Here is a 27,801-nt window from a genome sequence, read left to right on the forward strand (position 1 = left end):
TCTTGGAACCAAGCAAGAGTGAATGTTAAGGCTCGCGGCAAATTAGAAGGGAACGCGTAGATTCTGAAATCTGGAGAAAAAAAAAAACCTTTTCATGCAAAAATATTTCGTAATATAGGTTGGAAATGTGAGCGTTTTTGCAAACAGCAATAGGAAAATTACAAACCCGTCGCTGTTAAGTCTTCAATAATTCATTGCTCTTTGCGACACGACCATGCGACAATTTGACAAATCAATCCACATTTATTGACATGAATTGACATCAGTGCGTTTTGTGCATCAGCGGTGTCTATTTGTCTGGAAAGTAGCACTCCAAACCGAAATAAACCCCCGGCTGATGTTTTTGGATCCCGTTTGCGACGGACGCAACAGATTACGCCTTCTCGTCGGCAATCCTTGCTTCTTTTCTGCCATTCGTCGTGGAAATGTTCTCTTTTTGTCTTTTTAAGCCTTGCTCTTTTTACAGTTTTTCAAGGCGTCCGCCAAGGCGTGCAGCGCCATGTCGGCATTGGTCTTCTCACAGTTGTAGCCCATCAGTCCGATCCGCATCACCTAACAGAAAGAACATCGCAAGCGTGAGATCGGAAACCTCCGCGAGGGATGAATCCAGGCACTTATAGTTTGTCGTATGTGGTTTTTTTTCTCTTTGTGGTTTTCACTGATCGTTGTTTTAATTTCAAAGCAAAACAAAAGGTGCAGCGTTTCCTAAAAAATAGCAAACGTTTAAATGAAGCCTTTTTTTAAAAAAAAAAGCCAGATCCACCCGGAGCTGGCGGCGCCCGAGAAGACGCTCACCTTGCCGACGGAGGGGCCCAGGCCTCCGGTCATCTCCATCTGGTGGTTCTTCATGATGTACGCCAGCAACTCCCTCCAGTCGTAGCCGTCGGGGACGGCGACGGTGGTCACGGAGGGAAGTCTCAAATCCTGCGGATCGGGCCATAAGTCGAAAAATCGGAAGGACTCCTCCTTCGTCTTCTTCTCCTCACGGCGCCCGCGGGCCTCACCTTGTCCGGGATGAAGAGCTTGAGACCCAAATCTTCAAGTCCTTTGTACAGGTAAGCCGCCACCTCCTTGTGTTTTCGCCAAGACTCCTCCAGACCCTAGAGGGCCGCGAGGAGCAATTAGCTTTTTGTTTGAGCGGCGCTCGGCTCTGCGCGTGATAGCCGGCGATGGCGAAAAAGGAAACGTCAAAGAAAATCCCCCGCTCCGCTTCCCCTTTAACCAAACGCAAAAGAGAAGTCCGCTTCCGGGCACTCCCGTAGTTGACCTTCTCAGCCAGGATAGCCAAACTCTCCCTCAAGGCGAAGAAACCCGACACGGGGCCGGTGTGGTGGTACCTTTAGACGGATGCAAACTTTCAGCAAATTGGCTCTCCGGAGCCAACTCCGACGGGAACTCACATTCGGGCCGCTTTGCCGTCACACCCCCAGTAGTTGGACAGGTGCGTCATGTCCAAGAGGTACGACACCGGTTTCCTTTTCCTGTTGAACATCTTGCGGCTGTGCGGGGTTCGACCGAAAGGGAGACCCTTACTTAGGAGCCCTTAGGAGACCAAAAGATCGCCAAGTGCCGAAACGGGACGCGCTGCCGTCCCTCTCGGAAATTGCAAATATTCTCCGCGTATCATGTACGGCCTTCCCTTTGGGCGCCTTTTCTTTTGGAAATACATACGCATAAAAATACGGGCGTCCTCACCATGCTCGCTCATTAAAAGAAATGGGAGCCGTGCCGGGCGGTGCGTTCAGGGCCTTCTGGGAACCCGTGTACAGGATGTCGATGTCTAGCCGCGTTGCGAGAAGAAAGGGCGTTATGTTCGAGCTTTTCTCCCGGCCGATGTCCATCGGCGCCCGCCCGCCCGCCCGCGCGACTTTATGTCTCACTTTGCCGATCCATAAAAATGGGCGCGGCTCCGAGCGACGCCACGGTGTCCACCAGGAAGAGGCAGCCGTGCCTAAAAAGACGACATCGGGGATTGAGAAATTGGCCCCGCCCCCGCGTATTGGCCCGACGCGCTAGGGGGCGCACTTTCGGCAGATGTCTCCAATGCCGTCGACGGGGTGGCAGAGGCCGGCCGATGACTCGCCGTGGGTCAGGAAGAACAGCGCCGGCTTGTGTTTCTCCATAGCCTGCGAACATGCCGCGCGTTGGGACATTTTGGGGTTTTTTCTCAAGAAACGCAGCGGCGCCACCCGACTACGCTGTACTATACTGCCCCCAGGTGGCCGAGACGCAAATGCTAGCAAAAACCGCTCTGACGTTTATGCGGTCATGTACATTGGGTAAATTCGATTTCGCCCAACAAATTCAGCTCGCATCTCAAGGCACTGTACACAACGTCGATTCGTACCTGTTCAATCTCTTTATTGCTGAAATAATTCCCGGGCGTTTTCTCAAGCTTGTGTACGTCGGCCCCTGGGAAGACAAAAAAAGGCAGTTGAGTGACTTAGTCGAAGGGCACGCGTGCCCGCACGTAGGCCCACCCATCCTTTCTGCGATTTCCGCAACGCGTTCCCCCCAAATCCCGTTGATGGCGATGAGGACGCTCTCCCCGGGCTCCACCGCGTTAAACACGGCGCACTCCATGGCGGCGTGGCCCGAGCCGCTCATGGATAGCGTCATGTTGTTCTCCGTCTGAAAGGCGTACTGGATCCCCTTCTTTATGTCGTTCATGATCTAACACACACGCACACACAAAATACTCAGAGTAAGACATTATGGCTCCAACGCGAGCACCGAAAAAACAAAACAAAACACCTGCAGTCCAAGTGTGGGACTTTGGCTCCGCCTAGCGGTCTGTGGACTTAAACACAAATGCGATTGAAAGGACGTTATCAAATCACGTTAGAATGAACTTAACCATTTAAGGAAATATTCAGTATTTTCCATGGAGTTGCATTTTTTGTACATTTCTGGTGCATTCAGTTCCTACTATAGGTCTGTTGCATCGAGCTTTGAAAAGACAGGAAAATACATTTGCACTTATCCTCTTAAAGACCTCTTGTAAAACATTTCACTACATTTACTTTTGTTTTGATTTCTTTTTACTTAGGCTTCATTTATTTCTACTTTTAGGGATCTGTGAACCCTTGCCCCCCCTCCCCCCCCCGATTTAAAGGGACACTATGTAAGATTTAGACTGTTTTTGGGGTTACAGCAGGTCACAATAATAAAATACTTTTTTTTTTAAGTACAGTACATTATTAAGTACTGTTCAATTCTATTTCACTTTGAAGGACTTTACAACGCATCTGCAATTGATCTTGGCTTTAAAAATAGATATATCTTATTGAAGCGTTACGTTCAGTACAGTAAATGTACGCATTTACCTTAATCACTGCCAGACCGAAATGCGTGGTGTTGTGGCTTACCATAGTAAACATTCGTTTTTGGTACACTTCAGTTGTATTTAACGTTGACCTCATTCAATGCCCGGGAGGTTTTTTCATCTTTTTGAGCTCTTACAAAAAGGTGCAAAATACATCCCTGCCTGGCGTTGAAAGACTTAAGTAAAGTAAACAATACATTATGGCGCTGCTTTTGTTTTTTGATTTTCTTGGACTTTTCCACACAATATAATTTGAACTTCTGTATTTAACTCGCCGAGCAGTAAGAGGGGATCTTTCCAGCTGCCTGCGGTAGCGAAGGAGCAAACAAAACTGGAAGTCTTTCGCACACTGACGCGGTCTGCAGGCGCAGAGGGATTGGACTCGGTTCACGTGTCCAACGCGGCGAGGAAAAAAAGCGAGCGGTTGCTTTGAAAAAAGCCAAGCGCATTACCTCATACATTTCTGGATGCAGGTGACCGATGATGGGCCTGGCCCCCGCGGCCAGCACGCGCGGGGGGACGTTGGAAGGTCCCGGCCCAAACAGGTAGCGCAGGGGCGCCTCCAGCGGCCGCAGCATGCGCGCCGGCGGGGGGATGGCGAGGGAGGACGCGGGGCGCCGCGCGGGCGCCTCGTCCAGGGCCGCCGCCGCCGCCCGCCGGGCCAGGAGCCCGCTCCTCCGGCCGAACAGGGTCCGCTGCATGCTGTCCTCTGGCAAAGGAAGGAAAAGCGCGGCAAAGGAAGGCGACGTCGGCGCCAGGTAAGACTGAAGCCCGGCTCTCGGCCCCGCCCGGGTTTTGACTAAAGAGGTCTTTGACCTATTGGCCAGGGGGCGGCGTGCGTCATCGCGCGGCTCGCGCTGATATTGACGCGCCTTCGCCGCGCTTTTCCCAGACGCCGCCTACTCGGCCCCGTTTGGCTTCGGTGACCGACGGGGCCGCCTTTTCCATCGCGCGCCGGCGGCGTGGAAGGCACGCCAAACCAACAAACAAACGTGGCCCGAGCCGTATCGGGAGCCTCCCTCAACGCTTTATAGACGTCGAGTCCGCTCAAGTCTACTCGCCAAGTCCCGCATGAGCAGCCAGAAGGGAACGGGGCGCACTGGTGGGCGCCCCCCCAACCAAGATCCCGCGAGGGCAGGGAAAAAGTCAAAAGCCCGTCCGGGGAACATAAAAAAAGGGAGCCCGCTTCCCCGCTCAACGGCTTGCAAAAATCACACATCGCGCCGTATTAGGCAGGAAGTGTCGGGGAAGATCCTCCCCACTTATTCGATCACGGTTACGCTTCGCATGGCAAAATTCCAAAAAAGCGTCCGCGGTGCCCACTTAACTTGTGTTAGGCATACAAATTTCGAGATAAAAATCTTCTTTATGGTGGGATGGAAATATCATGCAACTAAGTAGTCCTTTTGCCTATGCAAATCAGCACCGTGTTAGTTACGTATTGCGAGGCAAGTCAATAAGTTGTTGAATGGGCTTTTCTATTTGGGGAAAAAAAAAAAAAAGTTGTTTATCCAATGAGCCTTCACCGACTTTGAAACTTCAACCAGGGCCGCGGCCGATTCCCGCCGACGAATACAAAACACAACTTTTGAGCGTTTGCCTCACATGCAGCGGCGCTTAGCTAAAGCAAATGTTTTCGTTGTTTTTGGCCATCCGTCTGAGCGCGGCGTCTCCGGAGCGACTTCGGCTCGGGGCGAGAGGAGGCTCCTCTCCGCTCAGCCAATCGGCGAAGGAGCGAGCGCCCGACCCACGGCCGCGCCGGCGCGCGTGCACGCCGGCGCATGGGTCATCGGCGCTTTCAAAACAATCGTGAAGTTGTACTAACGATGAAAGAACCAACATGTGTTTTAAGGGCTCGATTGGCTCGGTCTTAAGAGGAGGTCCGGCCGCGAGTGTCATCCGTGCGTTCGTTTAAAGCCACAAAAAGAACACGCAGTTGCGGTCGCCGTCTTGTCACCGGCCGGCGCGCGAGCCCAGTATTTTTCAGGATGAAAATTCTCGTTCCGACGACGGGTAAAGGCGAGACAACGACGCTATTATTATGGGTTTCTTGCCAATGGGATGGATCCCTTTTTTGTCGCGGTCATTTCCTCCTCTGTCCGCTTTTTCCATTTTGCTATGTCACGCACGGAGGGCCGAGGCGCGCTTATCGCTGTCCGGCCGGGTAAATAATTAGACCTTTGGTAAATAAGCGGGACCCCTTGTTACCCTGTAGCGTTCCGGCCTTTGCACCGGACGCACCGGCCAAGCGGAGCGGGAAGGACGACGCAGCGTGTAAATAAGACCGCTGGCTTCAGTTTATGCTGCGCTTTGCTTGTTTTGATTTGGTAATGTTGTTGACCGGGCGATAGCGGAGAACGCCGTCTTCCTTTTAAAGGTCCAAGGACTTTTGGCCTCGACGGCTTTGCTGACGGCAGCTGGAAGTACTGGCGAGCGCCGTTTGGCCCGTTTGAGAACTTTGACTCGGGAACAAACAGTTCTTGCAAAAAAAGTCGATTTCGGCTGCTTGCGTCCGCTGCCCGAGCGCGCGCAGTAACCTTGCATTTGGGTCTCCCGGCTTGGCGCTAGCGTACAATGGGAAAGGCCGCAGACGGGCCAACGCAGCCGTACCTTCTTTATCCTCTGCGTTGAGCGGCCGGCATCGCCATATAGAAACTCGCTAAATTTCCATTCTAACGTTTGTGACGATCGATCGGCGCCAATGTCAAATACAAGTGAAGTCAAAAGCAACTACCGCTATAACCTTTGGCTAACTAGCACACACGCTCCAAAAACACTCGGGTTGAAAAGAAATTGTAAATGACGCGGCGTCTTCCTCGTCCGCTTATTGCGCGGCTACAGACCGCGCCGACAGGCCGTCGGCAGCTGCAGGGATGACCTTTGCACTTTGACAGTCTTCGACTTGGTAAACAGGGCCGGCCAAGGTCTTCGGCTAAACTTTAACGTCTCCCCCTACTACTGCTGGATGTCGACACAAAAGGAGCGCTAAGCGCCGAGTGTGCAGTTGTGACGCCAGATGGCGCTCAACAGTCGCACGCACACATTGGCGTGGCCTGTTGAGAAACGTTCCTTTCAAAAAAAAAGAGCCATCTGAGCAAATACTTTTATTTTATTGCTGAAAAATATGACAACTGTTTAGAATTTAGTTAGTTTGGACCTGGATTGGCCACCGCATTAAATCAAACACAATCGTTTAAGTGGACAATACAATATCACGCAAAGTCTTCCTCGGCGTGTGTGTGTGTGTGTGTGTGTGTGTGTGTGTGTGTGTGTGTGTGTGTGTGTGTGTGTGTGTGTGTGTGTGTGTGTTTAATAGTGCGACACCGACTTCATTAGGCCGGCCTCGTGACAAATCCCCGGACTTTTATTCAGTGCAATCACTTGACAAAAGACATTTGAGTAAATTCCTCCACGAGTTTCTCAGTGCGTGCGTGCGCCACACCTTGCTATGTTTTGCTTTTCGTCCGAATCTGTCATTCCTTCCCGTTTATAGCCGCTTTCGTCCATTGTCGTGAAAAGAGAATCTCTGTTTCGTACGACCAGGCTGTTCGCGAAGGCCACACGGGATTTGACGATAGATCGAAGTGATGGGATGGCGCCCGATCGATAAACGGACGGACGGACAGAAAGCCGGCTGTTCGATAGCTTGATAATTGGGCGAGAGAGCCAAACGGCCGACAAAATAGCTGCCGTCTCACGACTGGTGCTGATGCTGGCCGTGACGTCACCGCCCGCGGCCGTTTCTTTGCCCCGCCGCTAGTCTGACAGGCGATTTGGTGGCGCATCCTGTTCTTCGCTCCCCCTCCCCTCTCGCCGTCACCCATTCTCGTCCTGTTTGACGCTCGACGCAGCCAGGCGCCCGCCTCCGCCCGTCCGTCCGTCCGTCCGTCCGTCCATCCATCCATCCTTCCGGTCGTCATCCCTCCTTTCCCGTGCTGAAGCAGTAGGGAAGGGAGGCTGCGAGCGGACCGAAATCGCGGAGAGGGAAAAAAAAAAAATCGAAAGCGGCAGATCCCGGCGCCGATTCTCACGCGACGCCGCCCAGGTATCATTCAGCATCTTTTCACACATGAACGGCGTAAATTTCTTGATGAAGCGTTGCGCTTGGGCGGCGGGTCGGCGTCGACGTCGTCGGCGGAGGCCCGCCGTGTTTTTGACGACGTCCATGGTTTGCTGCGTCAGAGCAACCGAAAGGATGGAAAAAGACACGGTCGAACGTGCGCCGCCCGCGTATCATTTGTCGACCACAATCGTTCATTCCGAACGCCGTGCAGACGCAGTGTCCGTGCCGGGTGATTCGCCTTAATTGCTGTTTTTGAGGCGCGGCAAGATGGAGGAAGCGGTGCATCGTGATCCGCACTCAAAAATACCGTCCAACCAAAATGGCACCTCGGTCGCGCCCTTTTGTTTATTTACAGATATTGTGCCTTTTATATCTGAGAACGATACACTTTGATTGTATGTCTTTTGCAAGTCCACGTTTTAGGGCCCTGATTTTCTTTTAGGAGAAAACGTTTGTTTATCACCAGAGAACACACACGGTGTCAAAGTCGAGGCCCCTGGCATCATTTTGTGGCCGGCCAAATGCTGATTTGACTTCAAACTTGCAACTTTCAACTTTGAAAAGTCATGGGGGAAAAAAACCCAAGCTTTTTTCCCCTCCCCATCTCTCTTTGAAGTTTTGGCTGACTTCTGATTTCAAAACTAGCTAAGTGCGCGACCAACTGAAAAATTCCTTTGGCCCTCCGGCGGAAACGAGAACCACAATGCGGCCGGCCCTCCACAAAAGTGCGTTTGGCACACCTGAATGCCAGAACACTCGGGTGCTTATCCAACAAGCCGATCAACCGATCGCCGCCACGAGTCTCAACAGCAAGAAAACGATTTCACAAACGGTTTCCTCATTTCGACCCATAAATGAATGAATCCCGTTGTTAGCGCGAAACGAGTCCGCTCATATGCAATGTCGCATTAAAATAACTCAAGCGCGGCTGAAAGAAAAAGAGCGATGCGATAATTGCGGCAATTTGACCCAACTTCCTGAGTTGTTTTGCGCAAAACCGGCCTCCGTTCTTTTGAAAGCGGGAAAGCTGGATCAATTTGACCCAGCTTTCCGGGACGTTTTGCACAATGCGAGCTTCGGAAAGGGCTCATTTTGAGCGAGACGACCTCGCGACGGGAAAGCTGGTTTATTTTGGACCGATTTTTTTCGGTAGACGGATTGATACTCGCAAACTGGGACCGGAAGGCCGACGAAAGAAACGACGGTTGCGATCGTCTTTCTGATAATGGCGTCTTTTTGTCTTCCCGTGCAGGTGTCCAGCGCGTGCGTGTTTTCAGCGCCGCCGCCCATTCCCGCGAGTAACATGGCTGGGGCGTCTGTAAAAGTGGCGGTCAGGGTCCGGCCCTTCAACTCCAGGGAGATGGCAAAGGACAGTAAATGCATCATTCAGATGTCAGGAAACACCACGAGTGAGTCCCAGCCTTTCCGCGGCCCGATATCGGGGGCGGGGCCGAGTTTGTGGCCGGCTTCCGGGGGGGGGGGGGGGGTTATCCGTTTTTACCGGACTGGCAGTGAATGAGTTGAATTCATCTGATCTATACGCCGGTATACATAGCAAAGAATAAAAATGCCTTGGTTCCAGTGAAATAACCGGCCTCAATCTGCCGTTTCGGGGACGAGCGTTGAACCCGTTCACTGCCAGTGACGCCTCTAGACGTCCAAATCCATTTTTTTCATATTTCACGCCACACCGTGACTTTGGCTGGACGTGCGCAAAAGATTCCAGCGCCAATGGCGGAAACGGAAGCCCGCCATTTTGCATCGGGAGCAGCCGTCGCACAGCAAAAGTGAGCGCCGCGCGCCGCGCTTCAGACAAAAGCTTCAGTCAGGCCTGCCTGGCGGGCAGCGTGAGCGTCTGAGCTCTTTACTGTCAAACGCCGTACAAGGCCGCCTTGTTCCGGTCCGGGTCCGGGCTCGGCCGACGCCATTCAAAAAGTGAATGACGTTTGAACAAAAATATAAAATAAATACAGCTTATCAAAAAAAAGAAATTAAAACATCGGTGTTAATTAGAGTTAACAAATAGGAATGTTTTTAAGAGGTATTAATACAACTATTTATTTAAAATGTACCTTCACATTAGGGTCATAGTGCTCATAATTTATATGTAAAAACATACTGCAAGCATAGTACATCTTTCGCCGGTAAGCATAAAAAAACGTGTAATACTGCAATCATTGAACAAGGTTACATTTTAGAAACGGGCTATTTCCTTGACGTTTGGTAAACGGTCTCCGTCACGAGCGATTTCCTTGACGTTTGGTAAACGGTCTCCGTCACGAGCGATTTCCTTGACGTTTGGTAAACGGTCGCTTGTGTTCGTCTTCAAACGGCGAAGAAAAGGAATTTGCCCGGCTCACGCGAGCTTGGCTCGGCTTTGTCCTTTTCCCGTCCGATGTCGTTCGACCGGACGGCAGCGATCCTGAACCCCAAACAGCCAAAAGAGAACAAGAGCTTCAACTTTGACTATTCCTACTGGTCTCACACCACGGTCAGTGTCAAGCCGCCGGCGCGGCGCGGCCGCGGCGCGGCGCCGGTTAGCGAGCTTCCAGCCGCAAAAGGCCTTGGGCCTGCGCTTCCAGCCCGAGGACGTCAACTACGCGTCCCAGATGCAAGTGTACAAGGACATCGGCGAGGAGATGCTGCTCCACGCTTTCGAGGGCTACAACGTCTGCATATTCGCGTACGGGCAGACGGGCGCCGGCAAGAGCTACACCATGATGGGGCGGCAGGAGACCGACCAGCAGGGCATCATCCCCCTGGTGCCCGTCGCCTCCTTCGCCCGTCCGGTCTGGCCCCACGCCCCGGGTGACGCGCTCCCCTTTTCCCCCCTGGCTTCCGACAGCTCTGCGAGGACCTTTTCACCAAGATCGGCCACGGCGATAACGACAACGGCGCGTCCTATTCCGTGGAGGTGAGCGATCCCGTCCCTTTCGTCCGGGCCTCCCGGAAGCATCCGATTTTCCTCCGCTCAGGTGAGCTACATGGAAATCTACTGCGAGCGCGTGCGCGACTTGCTCAACCCCAAGAACAAAGGCAACCTGCGGGTGAGGGAGCATCCGCTGATGGGACCCTACGTGGAGGATTTGTCCAAGCTGGCCGTCACCTCTTACAACGACATCCAGGATCTGATGGACTCCGGAAACAAAGCCAGGTGACCTCGCGTCGGAGCGCCGTCTTCACAAAAGCTTGACCTTCCCTCCGACGGGGGAAGGGGGGGGCACGTATTCGCGTCCGCGGCCTCGCGGCGTCCTGTCGTACGTTTCTCCGCTTTCCAGGACCGTGGCCGCCACAAACATGAACGAGACCAGCAGCCGTTCCCACGCCGTCTTCAACATCATCTTCACTCAAAAGAAGCGCGACTCGGAGAGCCAAAACGTATCGGAGAAGGTACCCGGGCCGACGCCGCCGCTTTCTTTCGGGGTGTCGCTGAAGTACCCGCGCGCTCCTAGGTCAGCAAAATCAGCCTGGTGGACCTGGCGGGGAGCGAGCGGGCCGATTCCACCGGCGCAAAAGGGACCCGGCTGAAGGTAGCCCTTCCGCTCGCCGGCCCGTCGCCTCCTCCCTCTTCTTCAACTTTGACGCTTTGGCCGGCTTTAGGAAGGAGCCAACATCAACAAATCCCTGACCACGTTGGGCAAAGTCATCTCGGCGCTGGCCGAGCAGGTAGGCGCGCGCGGCGCTAATCCGGGGCTTTCCCACGAGGCGCCCGCGCCGGCCGCTGCGGGAAAAAGCCGGGGCGGCTTGACGCGGGCTTTCGGCGCCAACCCTGCTCTTTTCCCTTCACGACTTTTGCCGTCTCCCGTTTACGTTTTGCCAGGACTCGGCCCCAAATAAGGTCAGCAGCGGTCCTTTTTTTCCTTTTCTATCTGAGTCTACGTGAGTCTACGTGAGTAAATGCCGTCTTTGAATGTCCGCAGAACAAGAAAAAGAAGAAGGTGGAGAGTTTCATCCCCTACAGAGATTCGGTCCTCACGTGGCTGCTGAGGGAGAACTTGGGTCAGGCGTGCGCGGGCCTTCAAAAAGGCGAAGCTCTTTTCCTCTCTCATAACGCCTTTTGCGCTTTCAGGCGGAAACTCCCGAACCGCCATGGTGGCTGCCCTCAGCCCCGCCGATATCAACTACGACGAAACCCTCAGTACGCTCCGGTGAGAGGACCCCTCGTTACTTTCGAGCCGAGCTTTGCCAGCCGCCGGGCCCGTCTTCGCCGATGGTCGGGAAGGGAACGATCTTTTACAACGCGGGCGCCGAAGGAAGGGAGCGGCCCCGCTTGCTTTGCGCGAGCCGCAATTTGAGATAGATTTCGGATCAGGCGTCATCGAAATCCAAACGGGCTCGCTTAAAGCCTCGAGGTCAGCCGTCCCGGAACGATCCGTTTGGGCGAGGGCTACGCGGCGGTGCCGGACCCGCTCGAACGTAGCTAAAATTTCCCGGCGGGGTTTGAGCGGCCGAGGGGGTTCCCGGATCCCTTCTGGTTTGGAGCTGTTTGAAAGCGCTTCGCGATAACCCCTTTTCCAGATACGCCGACCGGGCCAAGCAGATCCGCTGCAACGCCGTCATCAACGAGGACCCCAACAACCGGCTGGTGCGCGAGCTGAAAGAGGAGGTGGCCCGCCTCAAGGATCTGCTGTACGCTCAGGGCCTGGGCGACATCATCGAGAGTGAGTGTCTCCGACGAAAGGCCTGCTTTATACGGACGCGCGCCCCTTCCCCGAGGAGACTTTTTTTTTTTTTTTTCCAATCCGATGACTCGGACTTAAGTTGTTGCTTTTACACCTTGGAGACCTGAAGATCGGACCTGAACGTCATCAGTTTGTAATCGGCGCCGGGACCCGGATATCAGATATACCCGCATGTATCAGATCCACCCGGATATATCAGACGTGGTTGCGCTCGAGCGTGAACGTTTACGCAGAGCCGAGCGCCCGATTGCCTCGCTGGACTAGTAGATTGCTTGGGCCTCCACCGGCTTGACTCCGCCTTAACTCGAAACGAAGGTTAGGCGCGAGACCGTCTCGGCACGCCAGCCGCGGCCCCTCCCATTTGCGCGCGCGGGACGGGAGGAAAATGACACTCGGAGTCTTAAGTCACCCCCTCCTCTTTTGTCCTGTCAGCGCATGGACGCGGCGCTCCGCACAATTCCGCACAATGGAAACATTTGTCTGAATGGGGCCGACGCCACCCGACGTTTTGAGGGGTCGGAAGCGCAGGCGTGCTTTTATCCGACGGCGTTATGAGCCTTTCAAGTTGGGCGACGGCAAGGCGAAAAGGTTCCAACGGCGCAAAGCTCCGTTTTCCTCTTCCCATAACTCGGCACTCGTTTGTCCGTACGCGCGGTCGATCCGGCGGCGCTCGTTTCGGCCCGTTTGCGACGGCTCGGATACCGGCCGCCCTTCTGTTTATTTGAGCTCTCTCTTCTTCTTTTCTATTCCTCCCTGTTTTCCCCCTCGTTTGCCTCCTCTCCTCCGTGACCCCCCCCGGTGTTTCTCCTCAATGATGGCCCTTTCCCACTTTCCGTCCGTCCGTCCGTCCGTCCGTCCATCTCTTTCTGGCAGACCTGTGCGATTACAAGAACTTTGTGAATGATCGCCAGGCTGTCAATCAAAGGGGTGATCTCTCCACAGTGACCAATGCCATGACGGGCATGAGCCCCTCCCCCTCGCTGTCGGCCATGTCCAGTCGCGCCGCCTCCATCGGCAACCTCCACGATCGCATTTTCAGCCCGGCCAGCGAGGAGGCCATCGAGAGGCTCAAGGTACAAAACCCGAGTTGTGCGACTTCATACGGGATCTTTTTCCATTGGTGGAGACCGTCGTTTTTATATTTAGTCCTATCTTTTTAACTGTATCTTTTCAGCGCGTCCATTCGTTGAGATCCATTCGGCTCTATTTCATAGTCGTTCCGTAAATTGACACAAATACGCGCGTTTGCGTGGATTGTCTCCTGGTGGCTAGCAAAAAAACAACCAAAAAAAAAATCGCAGATGAGCCGCACTGGACTTTCTCAGATCACGCTCAAAAAAGGCGTGGCTCACAGGAGAGCCCGAAGCGCCTTCGGCTTCTTTTTATAACGGGAGCGAGGCGCGAGGGGCAAGGCGCCAGCCGCTGTAGGCCACAACTCAAAGCTTCTTGTTAGCTTGGTGGCGGAAGAGACAGCAAGGCTTTCATTGACATAAATAAATAAATGATTTTGAAAGGACGTGGTCGGCGCTACGTCTGTCCTCTCCAGTTCAAACTTAACACCGGGAAGTCGACACGTTTTTGAGAGACGTCGAGAAGTTTTGCGTTCCAGTTGGCGGTCTGTGTGTTTTCCCCAACAGGAAACAGAAAAAATCATTGCGGAGCTCAACGAAACCTGGGAAGAGAAACTACGGCGAACCGAAGCCATCCGAATGGAAAGGTGCAATTACTAGTGGCGCCGGGGGTTCTGTTTGTATTTTTTTTTTTTTTTTTTTGTGGCTTTGGCCCGGAACGTGACTTTGTTTGCGCAGGGAGGCCCTTTTGGCTGAGATGGGCGTCGCCATGAGAGAAGACGGAGGCACGGTTGGCGTTTTCTCCCCCAAAAAGGTAACCCTCCTTTCACATGTAGCCGCCAAGGCCGATTCCCAACGCGGCCTTCTTTATTTCCGAGCAAGACGCCGCATCTGGTCAACCTGAACGAGGACCCGCTGATGTCCGAATGTCTGCTCTACTACATTAAAGACGGCATCACAAAGTAAGTCGGATCGCGCCGTTTGCATTTGGACATCCGAGTCGGAGCGAGGGGTCCTCGTGTGGTGTGCCCCGCTCAGGGTCGGTCGCGAGGACGCCAAGGCGCGCCAGGACATCGTACTCAGCGGGCATTTCATCCGAGACGAGCACTGCACCTTCAGTAGCGCCGCGGGCCCTCAGGGAGAAGGTAGCCGCATTCACCGAGCCGGGGCTTGATTGGGGTCTCTCTCATCGGCTCTCTCTCTCGTCGGCTCTCTCTGGTCGGGCGCCGGTTCCAACGCCGGTTCCAACGCCGATTCAAACGCGCCACGCGTGACCGCCGTCTAGCAAACTTGCACACGTTTAATTTGCCGGCCGTTTTTTCGATTTCAGGTTGCGTGGTCCTGGAGCCGTGCCAGGACGCCGAGACGTACGTCAACGGGAAACGGGTCACGTCGCCCACCGCGCTGCGCTCAGGTATGGCCGCCAAGAAAAAGCAGGACGACTTGAAGGAAAGGTGTCAACGGAACAGGAAAGTTCCACTCGGCCCATGCGCCCCATTCAGGCAACCGCATCATCATGGGCAAGAGTCACGTTTTCCGCTTCAACGACCCCGAGCAGGCCCGGCTCGAGCGCGAGAGGACGCCGTGCGCGGAGACGCCGGTGGAGCCTGTCGACTGGGCGTTCGCTCAGAGGGAGCTGCTGGAGAAGCAAGGGATTGATATGAAGCAGGAGATGGAGCAGAGGTTGGAGACCGTGTCGCTCTACACGCGCACATACTGTATATGCATTCAGATATACGTATATACATATATATATTTTTTTTTTTCAGGCTTCAGGAGCTCGACGATCAGTATCGTAAAGAAAGAGAGGAAGCCAGTATCTTGCTTGAGCAACAGAGGCTGGCGAGTACAAGCCTCAGAAACATCTCATGGTATTTTTCGGCTTTTTGATTCTTATGACCTATTTTCCTTTCTCTTTCTAGGACTACGAGAGCAAGCTGGAGGCTCTCCGGAAGCAGGTGGACTCACGTTACTTGGAGTCGCCCGAAGAAGAAGAGGAACCGGAAGAAGAAGGTGAAGTTTGCCGCCCAGAGGGAGAAATCCTTTGGAGCTTCGGCTCGCAACGCGTAACCGGCGCTTCCCGCTTCAGTGCCGTGGACCAAACGCGAGACGGAGCTGGCTTTGTGGGCCTTCCGGAAGTGGCGCTTCTATCAGTTCACCTCGCTACGGGATCTGCTTTGGGGTAACGCCATCTTCCTCAAGGAGGCCAACGCTATCAGCGTGGAGTTGAAAAAGAAGGTGGGGAGTGCCGAGGCCCCGGCGGACGGACGGACGGACGGACGGACGGACGGACGGACGGACAGGGACTAATGCGCCGGCGTCTTCAGGTCCAGTTCCAGTTCGTCCTTCTGACCGACACGCTGTACTCCCCCCTGCCTCCTGATCTGCTGCCTCCCGGCGAGACCGAGGAGAGGGAGAGGCGACCGTTCCCGCGGACCATCGTGGCTGTGGAAGTGCAGGACCAAAAGAATGGAGCTACACATTACTGGACTCTGGAGAAACTGAGGTACCCTGGCCTTGGCTCCGGCCAAGGTTCCGCCCCGCTTTGCCGCAAACAGCCAAAGTTGCGCGCCGCCCGTCTTCCGGCAACTTCGTGCCGAAAGGCCGTCAGATGGAATCCCTTTCCGTCTCCTTTTTCTGAAAGGCGTTGTTCCCCCCGCAGGCAGAGGCTGGACCTGATGAGGGAAATGTACGATCGCGCCGCCGAGCTCCCCGGCAGCGCCGTGGAGGACTGCGACCACGCCCTCGCCGGCGGAGACCCCTTCTACGACCGCTTCCCTTGGTTCCGTCTGGTAGGCAGGTGAGCGGCCGTTCTCCGCACGTAGCCGCCGTAAAGAATCGCCGATCGAAAGCCCTTTCGCCGGTTCTCCTCAGAGCATTTGTGTATCTGAGCAACCTGCTGTACCCCGTCCCGTTGGTCCATCGTGTGGCCGTCGTGAGCGAGAAAGGCGAAGTGAAGGGCTTCCTCAGAGTGGCTGTGCAGGCCATTTCAGGTGAGAGGTTTTTGGGGGGGAAAAAGGGGTTTTTTTGTGGCTGTAGTACACCACCAAAGCCTTCATTTCCCTCTTGTGCTCGTAGCGGACGAAGAAGCTCCAGATTACGGTTCCGGCGTGAGGCAGTCGGGCACGGCCAAGATCTCCTTTGAAGATAAGCAGTTTGAAAAGGTGCCCGGCTTTTTGCCTGGTTTCTGACCAAGACATTTCGAGAAAAAGAAAGATTTCCAGACCTTTCATCGGATACTTTTGGGAATTCCAAAGCATTTGCGGAGAAAATCGGGAATGGCTTTGCTATATTTTAGAACCGAACGGCACGAGCCACGTCCCCCGAACGATCACGGACGTGTTTGTTTTCCAGTTCCAGTCTGAGTCGTGTCCGCCGGGTGGTCTCTCTCACTCCGACACGTCCCAGGAGGAGCTCCGCATCGTGGAAGGAGAAGGCCAAAACGCGGAGGTGGGAATCTCTGCGGATGAAGTCAACAACAACACGTGTGAAGGTGAGAGGAAAGCGGTCGGCGTCAGGCGGCGTCTCGGCGCATGTCCACGTTTGCTCTTCTCTTTCCGCGTAGCTACTCCGGAGCCTCCACCCAGCCCCGCCAAGAGCTCGGGACTGGGTCCGGACCTCCCTCTGGATCTGTCGCCGGAGAAGGTCTTGTCCCACCTGAAGATAGGCAGCACCTTCACCTTCAGAGTCACCGTTTTGCAGGCCTCCAGCATCTCGGCCGAGTACGCCGACATCTTCTGCCAGTTCAAGTGAGCGGACCGGATAAATTGCGTCACCTTTTTGTTGGATCGGAATCGACCCGCGGTATTGCCCGTTTTCCGGGGTGAGTTTTTCTCCCTGGCCGCCGCCGTGACAAGAAAGGTCCACGTAGAACGCGATGACGCGGTCGGCAGATAGATTTAGTCGACCTGGTCCGAGCCGCCCCGCCCCATCCGCTTCTTCCTCCCGGCCCGCGGCGGATGAGGGACGCTCACTTTTCTTTCCCCGCAGCTTCATCCACCGCCACGACGAAGCCTTTTCCACCGAGCCCCTGAAGAACACGGGCAGGGGCCCGCCGCTGGGCTTTTACCACGTGCAAAATGTAAGACGCGCCCGACGAGAGCCGGCCGGTTTAAGAACACGGGCAGGGGCCCGCCGCTGGGCTTTTACCACGTGCAAAATGTAAGACGCGCCCGACGAGAGCCGGCCGGTTTGAGAGCAGCGGTCCTTTTCTCTCCAGATCTCAGTAGAGGTGACCGAATCTTTCGTGGAGTACGTCAAGAGCCAGCCCGTCGTCTTCGAGGTGTTTGGTCACTATCAGAAGCAAGCCTTCCCACCCCTTTGCAAGGATTTAATCAGGTCAGCCGCATTTGGCGGGGGGTTTCGAGGACGCGCGAGGACGCGCGCGCGACAGCTTTCCACATCGGCCCCTTGTGTGTTTTTCAGCCCGCTGAGGCCGTCCAGAAGGCACTTTCCCAGAGTCATGCCTTTGTCCAAACCAGGTGACCTTTTTGGAGCCGATAAATGAAGGCGATCCGCAATACCGTGATAGCGAACGTGAAATCCTACACGTCTGCCGTTCGTTTTGTACTCCGGATTTGACGTGACCCTGAACTTCTTAGGCTGTTGAGAAATGAGATAAATGGCTTACGCGTTGTGTAAAATGTTAATCATTCATCCCATCAGCGGAGAGATGTTGGAGTTAGCACGTACTTAAGTCAGGGGTCCTGATAGTGGAGGTGTTTGACCTCCTCCGGCAGATAGCGAATGTACAGCGCGTGAAATACGTCCGAAAAAGAAAATAAAAATGACTGTTCATTCACGCCTCCGTAAACTGCCGCGTTAGCTGGCGGCCGGCCTCGCGGCTGGCCGTGCTACCCGTGTTAGCTAAAACGTCCCTTGCTTTTCTTCCAAATGGCCGCTTCTTTTCTGTTCTTTTGTGTTCCAGTGCCGGCGACAAAGCTCAGCACTCTCACCCGCTCCGCCGCCGGGCCTTGTCACTCCAAATACGACCTGATGGTCTTCTTTGAGATCTGCGAGCTGGAAGCCAGCGGAGAGTGAGTTTGATCTCCATGCCGATCAAGCGCGTGACCCGATTTCCCGTCCGGATTTTAGCGTCTCTATCAGGGCCGTGCAAAAAAGTCGAAAAGATGAGCCCGCCCGACTGACAGATGCAAAATAATGCATTTTATCCAGAAGAAGATGATTGTTATTTGGTCATTTCATTTCAAGGAAATGAATAAAGGGGTGTTGGAAAAATATCTTGATTGCGATCGATTAAATACAGTCATAGTGATACGCAGGCATTGCCAAAAGGAAAAAAATATAGAAAGCAGGTGTCAGATAAACATAATAATTGCAATCCTTTTTTTTTTTTTTTTAACGGCATCCTTGTAACTTTATATGGAATGTTTATATGCAATGCCCCGATGGGGAATTTGGTAAAGGTAGAGGGATATGCTTTCTTTGGAAAATGGAGCTCGCTCACTAGAGTTCAAGTTTAGCCTACAACATAAATGCCAAGCACCCAACCGTGACCGCCGCCACAGCTAACTACGGCGACTCTGGTGGCGGGTTCTACCCACAGATTTGGAGGTGAGATTAAAATAGGATTCATTCTGATCATTAATTGCAATTTGTAATCAATGTCTCCTTTTTAATCCCTTCACTACTCTGGGTACAATACTAAATGCTAGATTTCAAGTGAAAATCTATGCTGCCCGCTCTGAAATCAAGCATGTGCGCCGAAGTATCACCACTTTGACTACATTTGTGTGACATTTGAATTGTGATATGAGTTTTATCTTATAAATCACAACAAATATTGTAAGCAATTATTCAAGGCGATAAAGAAAGGGATGAAAATCCAGTTGATTTGGCGCGAACGCTGCGGACGGCCAATTTCCATCCACCTGTTGCTTGTCTTTCTCGTCTGTAGTTACATCCCGGCTGTGGTGGACCACCGAGGCGGGATGCCCTGCCACGGCACCTTCCTCCTACATCAGGTCTGAAGGCATCCAAAGGCCAAACTCATTTTTTTAAAACGCCTTCTTGTGGTAAATGTTCGAGTTTTGGTTTTGTTTGCCACTTCTCCACATTCTCAGTCCACTCTCGCTGCTGTCGCCGTCGGGCAAAGGCGCCGCGCCGGTTTTTGTTTACGCAGTGTCTTTGTTTGTAAAAATGCTAGAAGCTTGCACGTTCGCCTCTCGTATTGAAATATTAGCTCGGTCAACGCTCGTTCCCGATTCGGCAGGGGATTCAGAGAAGGATCACGGTAACCATCGCGCACGAAAACGGCAACGACATTGAATGGAAAGAGGTGAAGGAGCTGGTGATTGGTGAGTACGCCCGAAAGTACCGTCTCAAGGATTTTCAAGTTCTGCGTGGGGTTTTTTTTGTTTGTTTTTCCTCTTGGGCAATTTCAACCTCTCGGGTATTTCGTCGAAACCAGGGCGCATCAGAAACACTCCGGAAGCTGACGAGACCATCGTTGACCCCAACATCCTTTCCCTGAACATCCTGTCTTCTGGATATTTTTGGCCGAAACACGATGACAAGTATGCATTCGCCGCTCCGTATTTAGCCGCCGAGCAATTGGAGTAAAAAGAGAAAAAAGCATTTCCGAAGTTTAATATCCGCCTCTATTTCTCTCTTCCTTTTTTTTTTCTTTGCTCCCATTCACTCTGCCCGTGATTTGTTTCGCACGAATCTGATTTCCTCCTTTAACATTTGCTATTCCTTCCTTCCCTGCCGCCAGCGTCTCCTTGGGAGTCGACCATAGGTATTTGTGAATGAGTCGGACCCGTGGCCCGGCGTGCCTTTCCTCTCATTTCCTTGTTTTTTCTCCATAACCTCCACGCGGAACCCCGACGTCGGCGATTCCCACGTCAGAACCTTCTACCGATTCCAGGCGGCGTGGGACAGCTCCATGCACAACTCTCTGCTCCTGAATAGAGTTACGCCCTACGGGGAGAAGATCTACATCACCCTCTCGGCCTATCTGGAGGTGCGTTTATCACCTCCCCCCCCCCCCCCCCCCGTGGCCCTCACCACTATAAATGCCGTCGAAACTTGATAGACGTACGCGTTTGAATTCTGCTCATCAGATGGAGAACTGCACTCAGCCTGCGGTGGTCACCAAAGATTTCTGCATGGTGTTCTACTCGCGCGACGCCAAGCTTCCCGCGTCCCGTTCCATCCGAAACCTCTTCAGTACAGGCTGCCTCCGGCCTTCGGAGAGGTGCGGGCCGGCCGTCACAGTCGTTTTAGCTGGGCGCGGGGACCCCGTTCCCCGGCGGGCCCGACGGCTCAAATAAGGCTATGGGCAATGAAGGAATTCAATCATCCGTTCGACAACGAACCGATGCCAGCGAAGGAAATACCCGTATGCGCTTTCGCAACAGGACGAAAATGACAGGGAACAAATTGGTGCGATGCCTAATTTTGGACACCGGGCGGCACCGCGCAATGACCGAGGTGACCAAGAAGTTGAAGTCAGGCTGTCACGTCGATGACCTGCGCCGAGGCGAGCGCGTCCAAACTAGATGCCCTTGCTAGCGCGAACGCCAACGTAGCCTTCGCTTTCTGCCCCTGAAGCGACGGGCGCTCTTGGCGCAAGTGTGGCGGCTTCCGATTCCGGAGCGCAAACCGACGGCTTCGGTCTTATTCTTTCACGCTCCGTGAAATCCCCTTTGAAATCACCCGTTTGTCACACTTCTATCTTTGACGTTTAGCGTGTTGCGTTCGATTGCATGTGTCAGCGCTCCTTCTCTCTCTCTCTCTCTCAGTAACCGCGTCACCGGAGTGTACGAGGTGACTCTCTGCTACGTGGCCGACAACGGAAGTCCTGGCAAGAGCCGTCGCGAAACACCCGCAAAGCGCAAGACATGTGAGTGCCAAAAGCATTCATTTTCCTCTCCAGGCATGCAGCGACGTCGCAGGCGAGTGCTGGATACCTCGGTGGCGTACGTCCGAGGGGAAGAGAACCTGGCCGGGTGGAGGCCTCGCAGCGACAGCCTCATTTTGGACCACCAGTGGGAGCTGGAGAAGCTCAGTCTACTTCAGGAGGTGAGTCGGAAAGAGGAGAAGGAGAAGGGAAGCCCCAAATACGTGCGCAATCCCCAAATATAAGACGCGTCCTTCATTTAGGGCTCAAATTCTGCTATTTTCGACGCTGGCGCGTCGCAACAAGCAAACAGCTCGTCTTCCTAAACCGCTCATATTTTCTTGCGTTGGCATCGGTAACTTATGTATTTGTTGCGCCAGTCTCCGATTTCCCACATTGCGAGTGGTCCTCGAACGCCTCGCCGGCGCTCGAGCCGGTGCTTTTTTACCATGACGTCAATACTCAAGAAGGGAAGGGAAAGTCTCGACCGGGGTCCCCTTCCCCAACGCAATTGTGTGGCGCGCCTTCCCAAGGTGGAGAAGACCCGGCATTACCTGCTGCTGAGGGAGAAGCTGGAGGCCACCCTGCTGGCCGGCCGGGACGCCCCGCGCAAGGGCGGCGACGCGGGCCGCTCGGCCGAGGGTCCCGTCCCGAGCCCGCCGCCCGACCGGAGGCGGAGGGAGCTGGCCGCCAAGGTGAGGCGCCCGGGACGCGGCCGGTCCTCCTGTGGGAGGTGTTGACGACCCCCCCCCCCCCCAACCCCCCTCCCGCTCCTCAGTGTCTGCGTCTGCTGATGCACACCTTCAACAGGGACTACAGCCAGGTGAGCGGCAGTGCCAGCGAGAGCAAGGTGAGCCCCTGCCCGCAAAAGCTTGGGCCCCCCCCGGCCCCGTTAGATCCGCCCCCTCGCTCGCCGCGGCGCGTTCTTCTCTCTTCGTGTATGCAGTAGGAGTAAACGGGAAGTTTGAATGGCGAGAAATCCCCCAGGTCCCCTTTCACCTCACTTCTTAGCATAACCCCAGTGACGCCGACCGTTTTCCGACTTTTCCGCGTTCCCGACAAAGCGCTCGGGGACGCGCTTGGCTTCCGAGCGACCTTTCCCCCTCCGCCCTCCCGCACGGCCGTTTTGAACGGCACCCAAGGGGCTCTTCGGCATTTGGACCGCGTGTCGGACGCCGCCCCGCGCGCCTTTTCTCCACGCGTGTCCGTGTGTCCCCGAAGCTCTCGGAGATCTCGGCGTCGCTGATGAGGGAGGCGTCCGTGTCCACGCTGAGCTCGCTCACGCCGTCCTCCACCTGCCCTTCGCTGATCGAGGGACACTACGACATCAGGTGCGGGATTCTTCGCCGCGGCGGCCTTCCGTTGGCCCATGTAGGATGGCTTTCCTAAAATGAAGTGGCTTTCCTAAAAAAAAGCGCCCGCCGCAAAGGGAAGCCTTTGGAGGACTTCTTTGATTGGCTTGGCCTGGACCCCGAATGAAAAAGTCTGTCCAATTATGACATTTCATGAATATATAAATGTACAGAATAATTACTGCGATGGCAGTTTTGGACGTAAAAATGCTACTGATCAAAGGGAAAGCTACTTTGGGTGAGAATGAGGCCAGGTTTGCGAAAAATTCCTGGGCACCGTGGAGTTTTTCGGTTCTTAGTTTGGTTTGTCAAAACGAAGCTTTTTTTTTAAATGAACACGTTGTTTTGGTATGATTTTTTTGAAATGTTTTTTTTCGTATAAACGGTTAGAACTTTCGTGGAAAGGAAATCAATGAAATCCCTAGTATTGCTTTGACGCCATCCAGTGGCATTTTGCTGGAATCACGCCGTCCGTCCGTTGACGCGATAGACACGGCGAGCCCGGCTCCGGAGCGTCCACGCCCGACCTGGACCCGTTCGGCCCGGCGGACGGAAAGAAAGCTCTGAAAGGCCGCAGCTTCGTCCCGGACATACAGGAGATACGAGTCAGGTGCGCGCGCGCGCGCGCGCGTTCGTCGGGCTCCGACCGAACGGAAGGGCGCGGGACCTGCGTTTTGAATCTTTTTCCGCGCAGCCCAATCGTGTCCAAGAAGGGCTACCTCCACTTCCTGGAGCCCCACGCCAGCGGCTGGGCGAAACGCTACGTGGTGGTGCGCCGGCCCTACGTCTACCTGTATCGCGGCGAGAGGGACGGCGTGGAGCGAGCCGTCATCAACCTGTCGTCGGCCAAGGTGGAATACAGCGAAGACAGGCAGACTCTGCTGCGGGTACGAGCCGAGGGCCCCGGCGCCCTTCCCCCGCGCCCCTCCCCGGCCCGGGCGCCGTGTCCAGCGGCTCTTCCTCTGCCGTCCGCAGACCCCCAACACCTTCGCCGTGTGCACCGAGCATCGCGGGATCCTGCTGCGAGCCAACGATGACAAAGACATGCACGACTGGCTTTACGCCTTCAACCCTCTGCTGGCGGGTACCATCAGGTGACTTTTGCCGCGCCCGCCCGGGTCTCTTTTCAAATTAAGAGCGAACCGATCGGAACGCGGGGCCGCTTCCGGCCGAATCGGAAATGGCGACCCCGCAAAATTCTTTTCGCACATACACATGCGCGCGGTGGTTATTCGGTAGATCCAAAAGCGCTCGGCGATGGTCGGGGGCCAGTCGGCTTCAAATTCTCCGGCACGGCGCCGATCCTTTATTTCCCTCGATCAAAGGCGCCCCTTTTGCGTTGTTCTCGCAGGTCCAAACTGTCCCGAAGAAAGTCGGTCCAGTCGGCGCCGGCGGCCCAGCGGATGTGAGGCTCTGGGCGGGCCTCTTTGCGATCCGACGGAAACGGCGCCAACTCTCTTACCTTCCATAAACCCCAGAAATAACCCTCTAAATATATCGTGGACATGCCATCACCGTTACAAAGCTGCATGCTGACGCCGCCGTGTACTGTATAGTCATATATATGTAGTGGGCCTTTCCTGTTTTTGTTGGCCGGCCGTCACGCCGGGTGTTCTTTTCGCGCGCCCGCCGCAGCGCTAGCTTGCCTCGTCCGTGGCATTCCGGGTGTCGCGCGGCTACCGAAAGCCATTTGAAGCGGGACGCCATTTGACATCCGGCGTACCGGTAAAACTGAGGCGCTCTTCTTTGCGCCAGCGGAGCCTTTTTTCCGACCGGCGGTGCGAATCGAGGACATTGGATCGGTGAAGCATTTTGAGCATTTACTCAATATCCGGCTTAAGGTCCACGCGCCGCTCGGGAAACGCTTTCCCGGTGTGACGACGGCTCGGGCGTCACTAGTCGCGGCTACTAGTGCAAAGCGCGCTTACCGACAGGCGGAGGAGGAGGCGACAGGCGGAGGAGGAGTCTTTTTTCCTATTTGTCGGCCAAAGAAATATGAGTAGTGATCTGCTCCGCGATGATTTTCAAGACCGACGTTCTCATTTTGACCTCATGTTTAGTCTGCCAGAAGTGGAACCGGTCGAAGAAAGGTGTCAAAAATCGGACGCGGCCGATGGGCTCGTACGCCAAAGGTGTCCTCCCGCGCCGAAACATAGTGGTAAAAATCTTTGCGGTTAATGCTACTGGCGACGACAAAAAAAAGTACCGGGACACGGACCTCGAGACGGATCGCCAAAATATTGAACGAACGCTCAAATGACTTGCCACGTAAGCGCTCGAGCGTACATTTGGACGGAAGCGTCGATTGCCCTCCCAACGTTCTCCTCCGAAAAATCGCAATACCCTGGCCTTCAATACGCCCTTGCGCGTATTATCACAAAGTAATGTTATTTAGCGTCGCCATATGTTTTTAGTGACTTCCGATGGAACCGCCGATCAATTTTGTCGCACGGCACTTTACCGTCCTTATGGAGTCGTTGCGTTACCGAAGCTTTTTTTTTTTTCCTTCCATCCTTTGTGTATAGTTTGCACTCGTGTTACCGAACTTCGGCGCTTCTAGATGACAAAAAGCCGGAGCGTGCGCACGTACCCTCAATCGGACCGATGAATCGAAAGGATCGTCCCCGGCGATTATCGGCGGCGCGGCCGTTTGCTCGGAGGGATTTTTTTCCCGTCGCGATTGTCGGACGCCTCGCGATCTACGCGGTTTTCAAATCCATTCGGATCAACGATGGGCATTTGTGTAGCCGGCCCGCCGCGAGCTTCGGTCATTTGGCCCGAAACCCTGTTGGCTATGTTACCCCGCTTTTGAAATCGACGTCCCCTTTTTGCGCTCCCTCTTCTTTAGCTGGTTTGTAGGCTAACGCTGACCGCTACGGACTTTTTGCCATACGACCTAGACGAGTAAACTTCCTCACGTGTGTCGCGCGGAAGCAAAAAGACAACTAGTTTGCGTCGTAGCTGCTCGATGATATCAGGGGATGCTTTGGAGTTGTTTTTAATGCGTCCGTGCCATCCTTTAATGAGCCCGGGCGCATCATCTATCTCCATTGGAAAAATCCACGGCGAACAAAAAGGCCGGAAAAAGGAACGGGCGCGTCGCCGATACCCCAATTCCCCGATACCAGACGCGCTTTTTTCTCAAAAGTGAAGGACAAAAGTATGGGTGCATCCTATGAACGCTAACTTTGTGGATTTTTTTTATTTTTGTATCCGACACCATTCGTGGAAGGTTGTTCCGTCGGCCACGTAAGCCCAGTGTTGACGCGCGGATTCAGATTGCTTTCCACGATCGGCGTGACGGCAGCAGACGTCGCGGCCCACGGCGGCTCGCGTTAGCTCAGGTTGCTACGGCATTATTTCAAATAAAAGAAGCGAGCGGACCGCGCCGAGGTCGGAGCGCAGCCTTGTTCAACGTTTCAACGAAAAGGGACGGGACGGCGTCAAAGTTAGGATGCCTCCGGCCCATTCGCTCAACGGCGGCGAGGTATGGAGCCGAGCACCCCGGTTAGAGAAGGCCTAATCCGGCACGCAGCCGTAAACTCGGCGGAACGCGAATGCCGCGCGACCCCCAAAAACAGAATGCCGTTTTATTATGGAAAAGAAAAGGTTGGCACAAAAGCATGGGGCCTTTGGTTTTGCGCGCTGCGGGCCAGCCAACCCGTCTAGCCGTGCGGACCCCGGAGCAAACGCCGCCTTTCTTTTGGGGCAAAGCGTTGATCGTTACAAAATGGGAAGATGTTGTTTTGACCTTGTGTAGCTTTTAGGACGCGCCGCACGGCACGGCTCATTCAAGTAGACTCCTGCGCGTATACGTTGGGCTCGATGGGCAAGTACGCCTACGCTATTTCTAATCATTCAGAATCTTCGACCCGCATTCGATCCGGCACTTTAGGGTTAGAGACGCTTCGGCAGCGATGGCTTTCCGACGGCGGGGGACGCGGGCGCGGGCACGTACGCCAGCAGTCCGCGTAGACGCGGCCACCCCCTCTCCCGGGAAGCCGTGGATTGAACGGAGCGCGGCGAAGCCGGGTCGTCCGGAGACGGCGTATACGTTTCTGTGCGCTGTGAGCTTGGCTTCACGTGGGGCTGCTTCTTAGACTTGGATCCAAGCATGCGGGTCCGCATTTAGTCCTTCCTCTTTCTCCTCCCGCCTCTACAAGTACTTGCGTAAAGTTTAGTCACTGTCCACCTGATCTTTGTAAGGAACCCTCCCTTCTGGCTCTGTCTTGTATAGAAATGAGGATTACGCAGCGTGCGGGCTCTCCCCGAGCTCTCTTCTGTCCGCCGCCAATGAAATAGAAATATTCATAACCAGTCCCGCGGGGTGATCGTGGATCGTTTTTTGCACTTTTTGTCCAATCTCAACTGTATCTTTCTCTGTTCTTCTCGTAACGTGTCAAGAGCGAAAAAATAAATGAATCACAATAAAAAATATTGATCGTCTCAGTCAAGGAGCGTACGACGACACGGTCGCGTTATTGCCGGTTGAGATGACGACAGGTGATGTGTTCCGGTTCACACCCGTCAGCCGACCGGGGATAGGCGGTCGGTCCGTAGCCCCACGTGCAGGTAGGTCACCCTAGCCGTCCTCCCTTTTGAATTACGGACAGGTGTCAGGCCCCCCCCCCGCCTGAGCTTTAGGTGGGCGCCTTCGCTCTTCCTTTTATAAGGCAATAGCGGCTTCCGGATTTCCCGTCGGAATCGACGCCATTCTTCAACCTTTCTCGGCCGGCGGTTTAACGTGAGTACGACTCGGTTCGCGCAAGTCGCCTTGCCCTGAAATGCGTATCGGCCATTTAACGTCAGATTAAGAAAAAGCATCCAAAAGTAATCCGGCGCTTTAGCGTTCCTTACTGTGATCGTCATTTAAATGCATGCCTTCTTCTGACGAACTGATAGCATTTTTTCATGTATTGCGTGCACTTTTGAGGATGATTACTGCGGGTGACGGTTTTTTCTTTTCAATACGTTTTACATCACTGTTTGAAAAGGTTATAGCTTGATGACGGCTAGAGTTAAAGGCAGACTGTGTAAATGTTGCGATTTTGCTCATTTGGCAAAGGGTGAGGTCCCTCGTAAAAAAAATAAATACACATATATATATATATATATATATATATATATATATATATATATATATATATATATATATATATATATATATATATATATATCAAGTGGCCGCTGCTCTTTTTGTTTGAGGATCTCAATATCAACGTCCAAGGGCCGGTGCCACCGAACGTTTCGAGGGGTTTATTTGACCACGCCATCCCAGGTCAGGCCGGGTTAGTGAAAAATCCAGAAAAAAACACCTGCGGCGAACAGATGTCATACAAACAAAGTTGACTTCAAATAAGCTGAACCCTTGCCTTTGTCTCGTCGGTACGATTCCGCTGTTCTGCTCACCTTCCCTCACACGGGATCAGACTGTCGACCCTCCGC

General features: G+C 54.1%; 2 protein-coding genes across 3 annotated transcripts; one reads left to right on the forward strand and one right to left on the reverse strand.

The window, feature by feature from the left end:
* Positions 1-223: 223 nt before the first annotated feature.
* On the reverse strand, positions 224-5,406 carry agxtb (alanine--glyoxylate aminotransferase b). Its single transcript, XM_088429031.1, has 11 exons — positions 3,778-5,406; positions 2,481-2,673; positions 2,348-2,412; positions 2,026-2,126; positions 1,881-1,951; positions 1,696-1,780; positions 1,401-1,499; positions 1,268-1,337; positions 1,005-1,100; positions 796-924; positions 224-552 (listed from the first exon to the last, which is right to left on the reverse strand). Exons 1-11 carry the CDS (start codon positions 4,024-4,026, stop codon positions 445-447), a joined length of 1,266 nt encoding a protein of 421 aa, XP_088285157.1. The 5' UTR covers positions 4,027-5,406; the 3' UTR covers positions 224-444.
* Positions 5,407-6,963: 1,557 nt separating this feature from the next.
* On the forward strand, positions 6,964-26,805 carry kif1ab (kinesin family member 1Ab). 2 transcript variants are annotated; one of them, XM_088429029.1, is made up of 48 exons: positions 6,964-7,370; positions 8,641-8,797; positions 9,806-9,879; positions 9,971-10,150; positions 10,234-10,302; positions 10,364-10,542; positions 10,667-10,778; positions 10,841-10,918; positions 10,989-11,054; positions 11,209-11,226; positions 11,309-11,387; positions 11,458-11,536; positions 11,907-12,049; positions 12,944-13,143; positions 13,708-13,787; positions 13,879-13,954; positions 14,023-14,102; positions 14,179-14,285; positions 14,471-14,554; positions 14,643-14,823; positions 14,910-14,982; positions 15,063-15,153; positions 15,230-15,378; positions 15,468-15,646; positions 15,803-15,940; positions 16,015-16,133; positions 16,219-16,304; positions 16,495-16,633; positions 16,706-16,889; positions 17,131-17,221; positions 17,360-17,478; positions 17,566-17,621; positions 18,068-18,176; positions 19,058-19,124; positions 19,373-19,457; positions 19,571-19,676; positions 19,877-19,900; positions 20,011-20,125; positions 20,226-20,359; positions 20,907-20,968; positions 21,041-21,186; positions 21,538-21,699; positions 21,783-21,854; positions 22,226-22,335; positions 22,847-22,966; positions 23,051-23,243; positions 23,332-23,450; positions 23,708-26,805. In XM_088429029.1, the coding sequence occupies exons 2-48, from the start codon at positions 8,692-8,694 to the stop codon at positions 23,763-23,765; spliced, it is 5,097 nt and encodes a 1,698-aa protein (XP_088285155.1). In that variant the 5' UTR covers positions 6,964-7,370; positions 8,641-8,691; the 3' UTR covers positions 23,766-26,805. The 2 variants fall into 2 exon arrangements, with proteins under 2 accessions (XP_088285155.1, XP_088285156.1); XM_088429030.1 differs by having other exon boundaries at positions 6,965-7,370; positions 13,013-13,143.
* The last annotated feature ends 996 nt before the right edge of the window (positions 26,806-27,801 follow it).

Source organism: Hippichthys cyanospilos, chromosome 12 (genome assembly GCF_059441005.1).
Source record: "Hippichthys cyanospilos isolate Australia breed blue-spotted pipefish chromosome 12, RoL_Hcya_1.0, whole genome shotgun sequence".
NCBI lineage: Eukaryota > Metazoa > Chordata > Actinopteri > Syngnathiformes > Syngnathidae > Hippichthys > Hippichthys cyanospilos.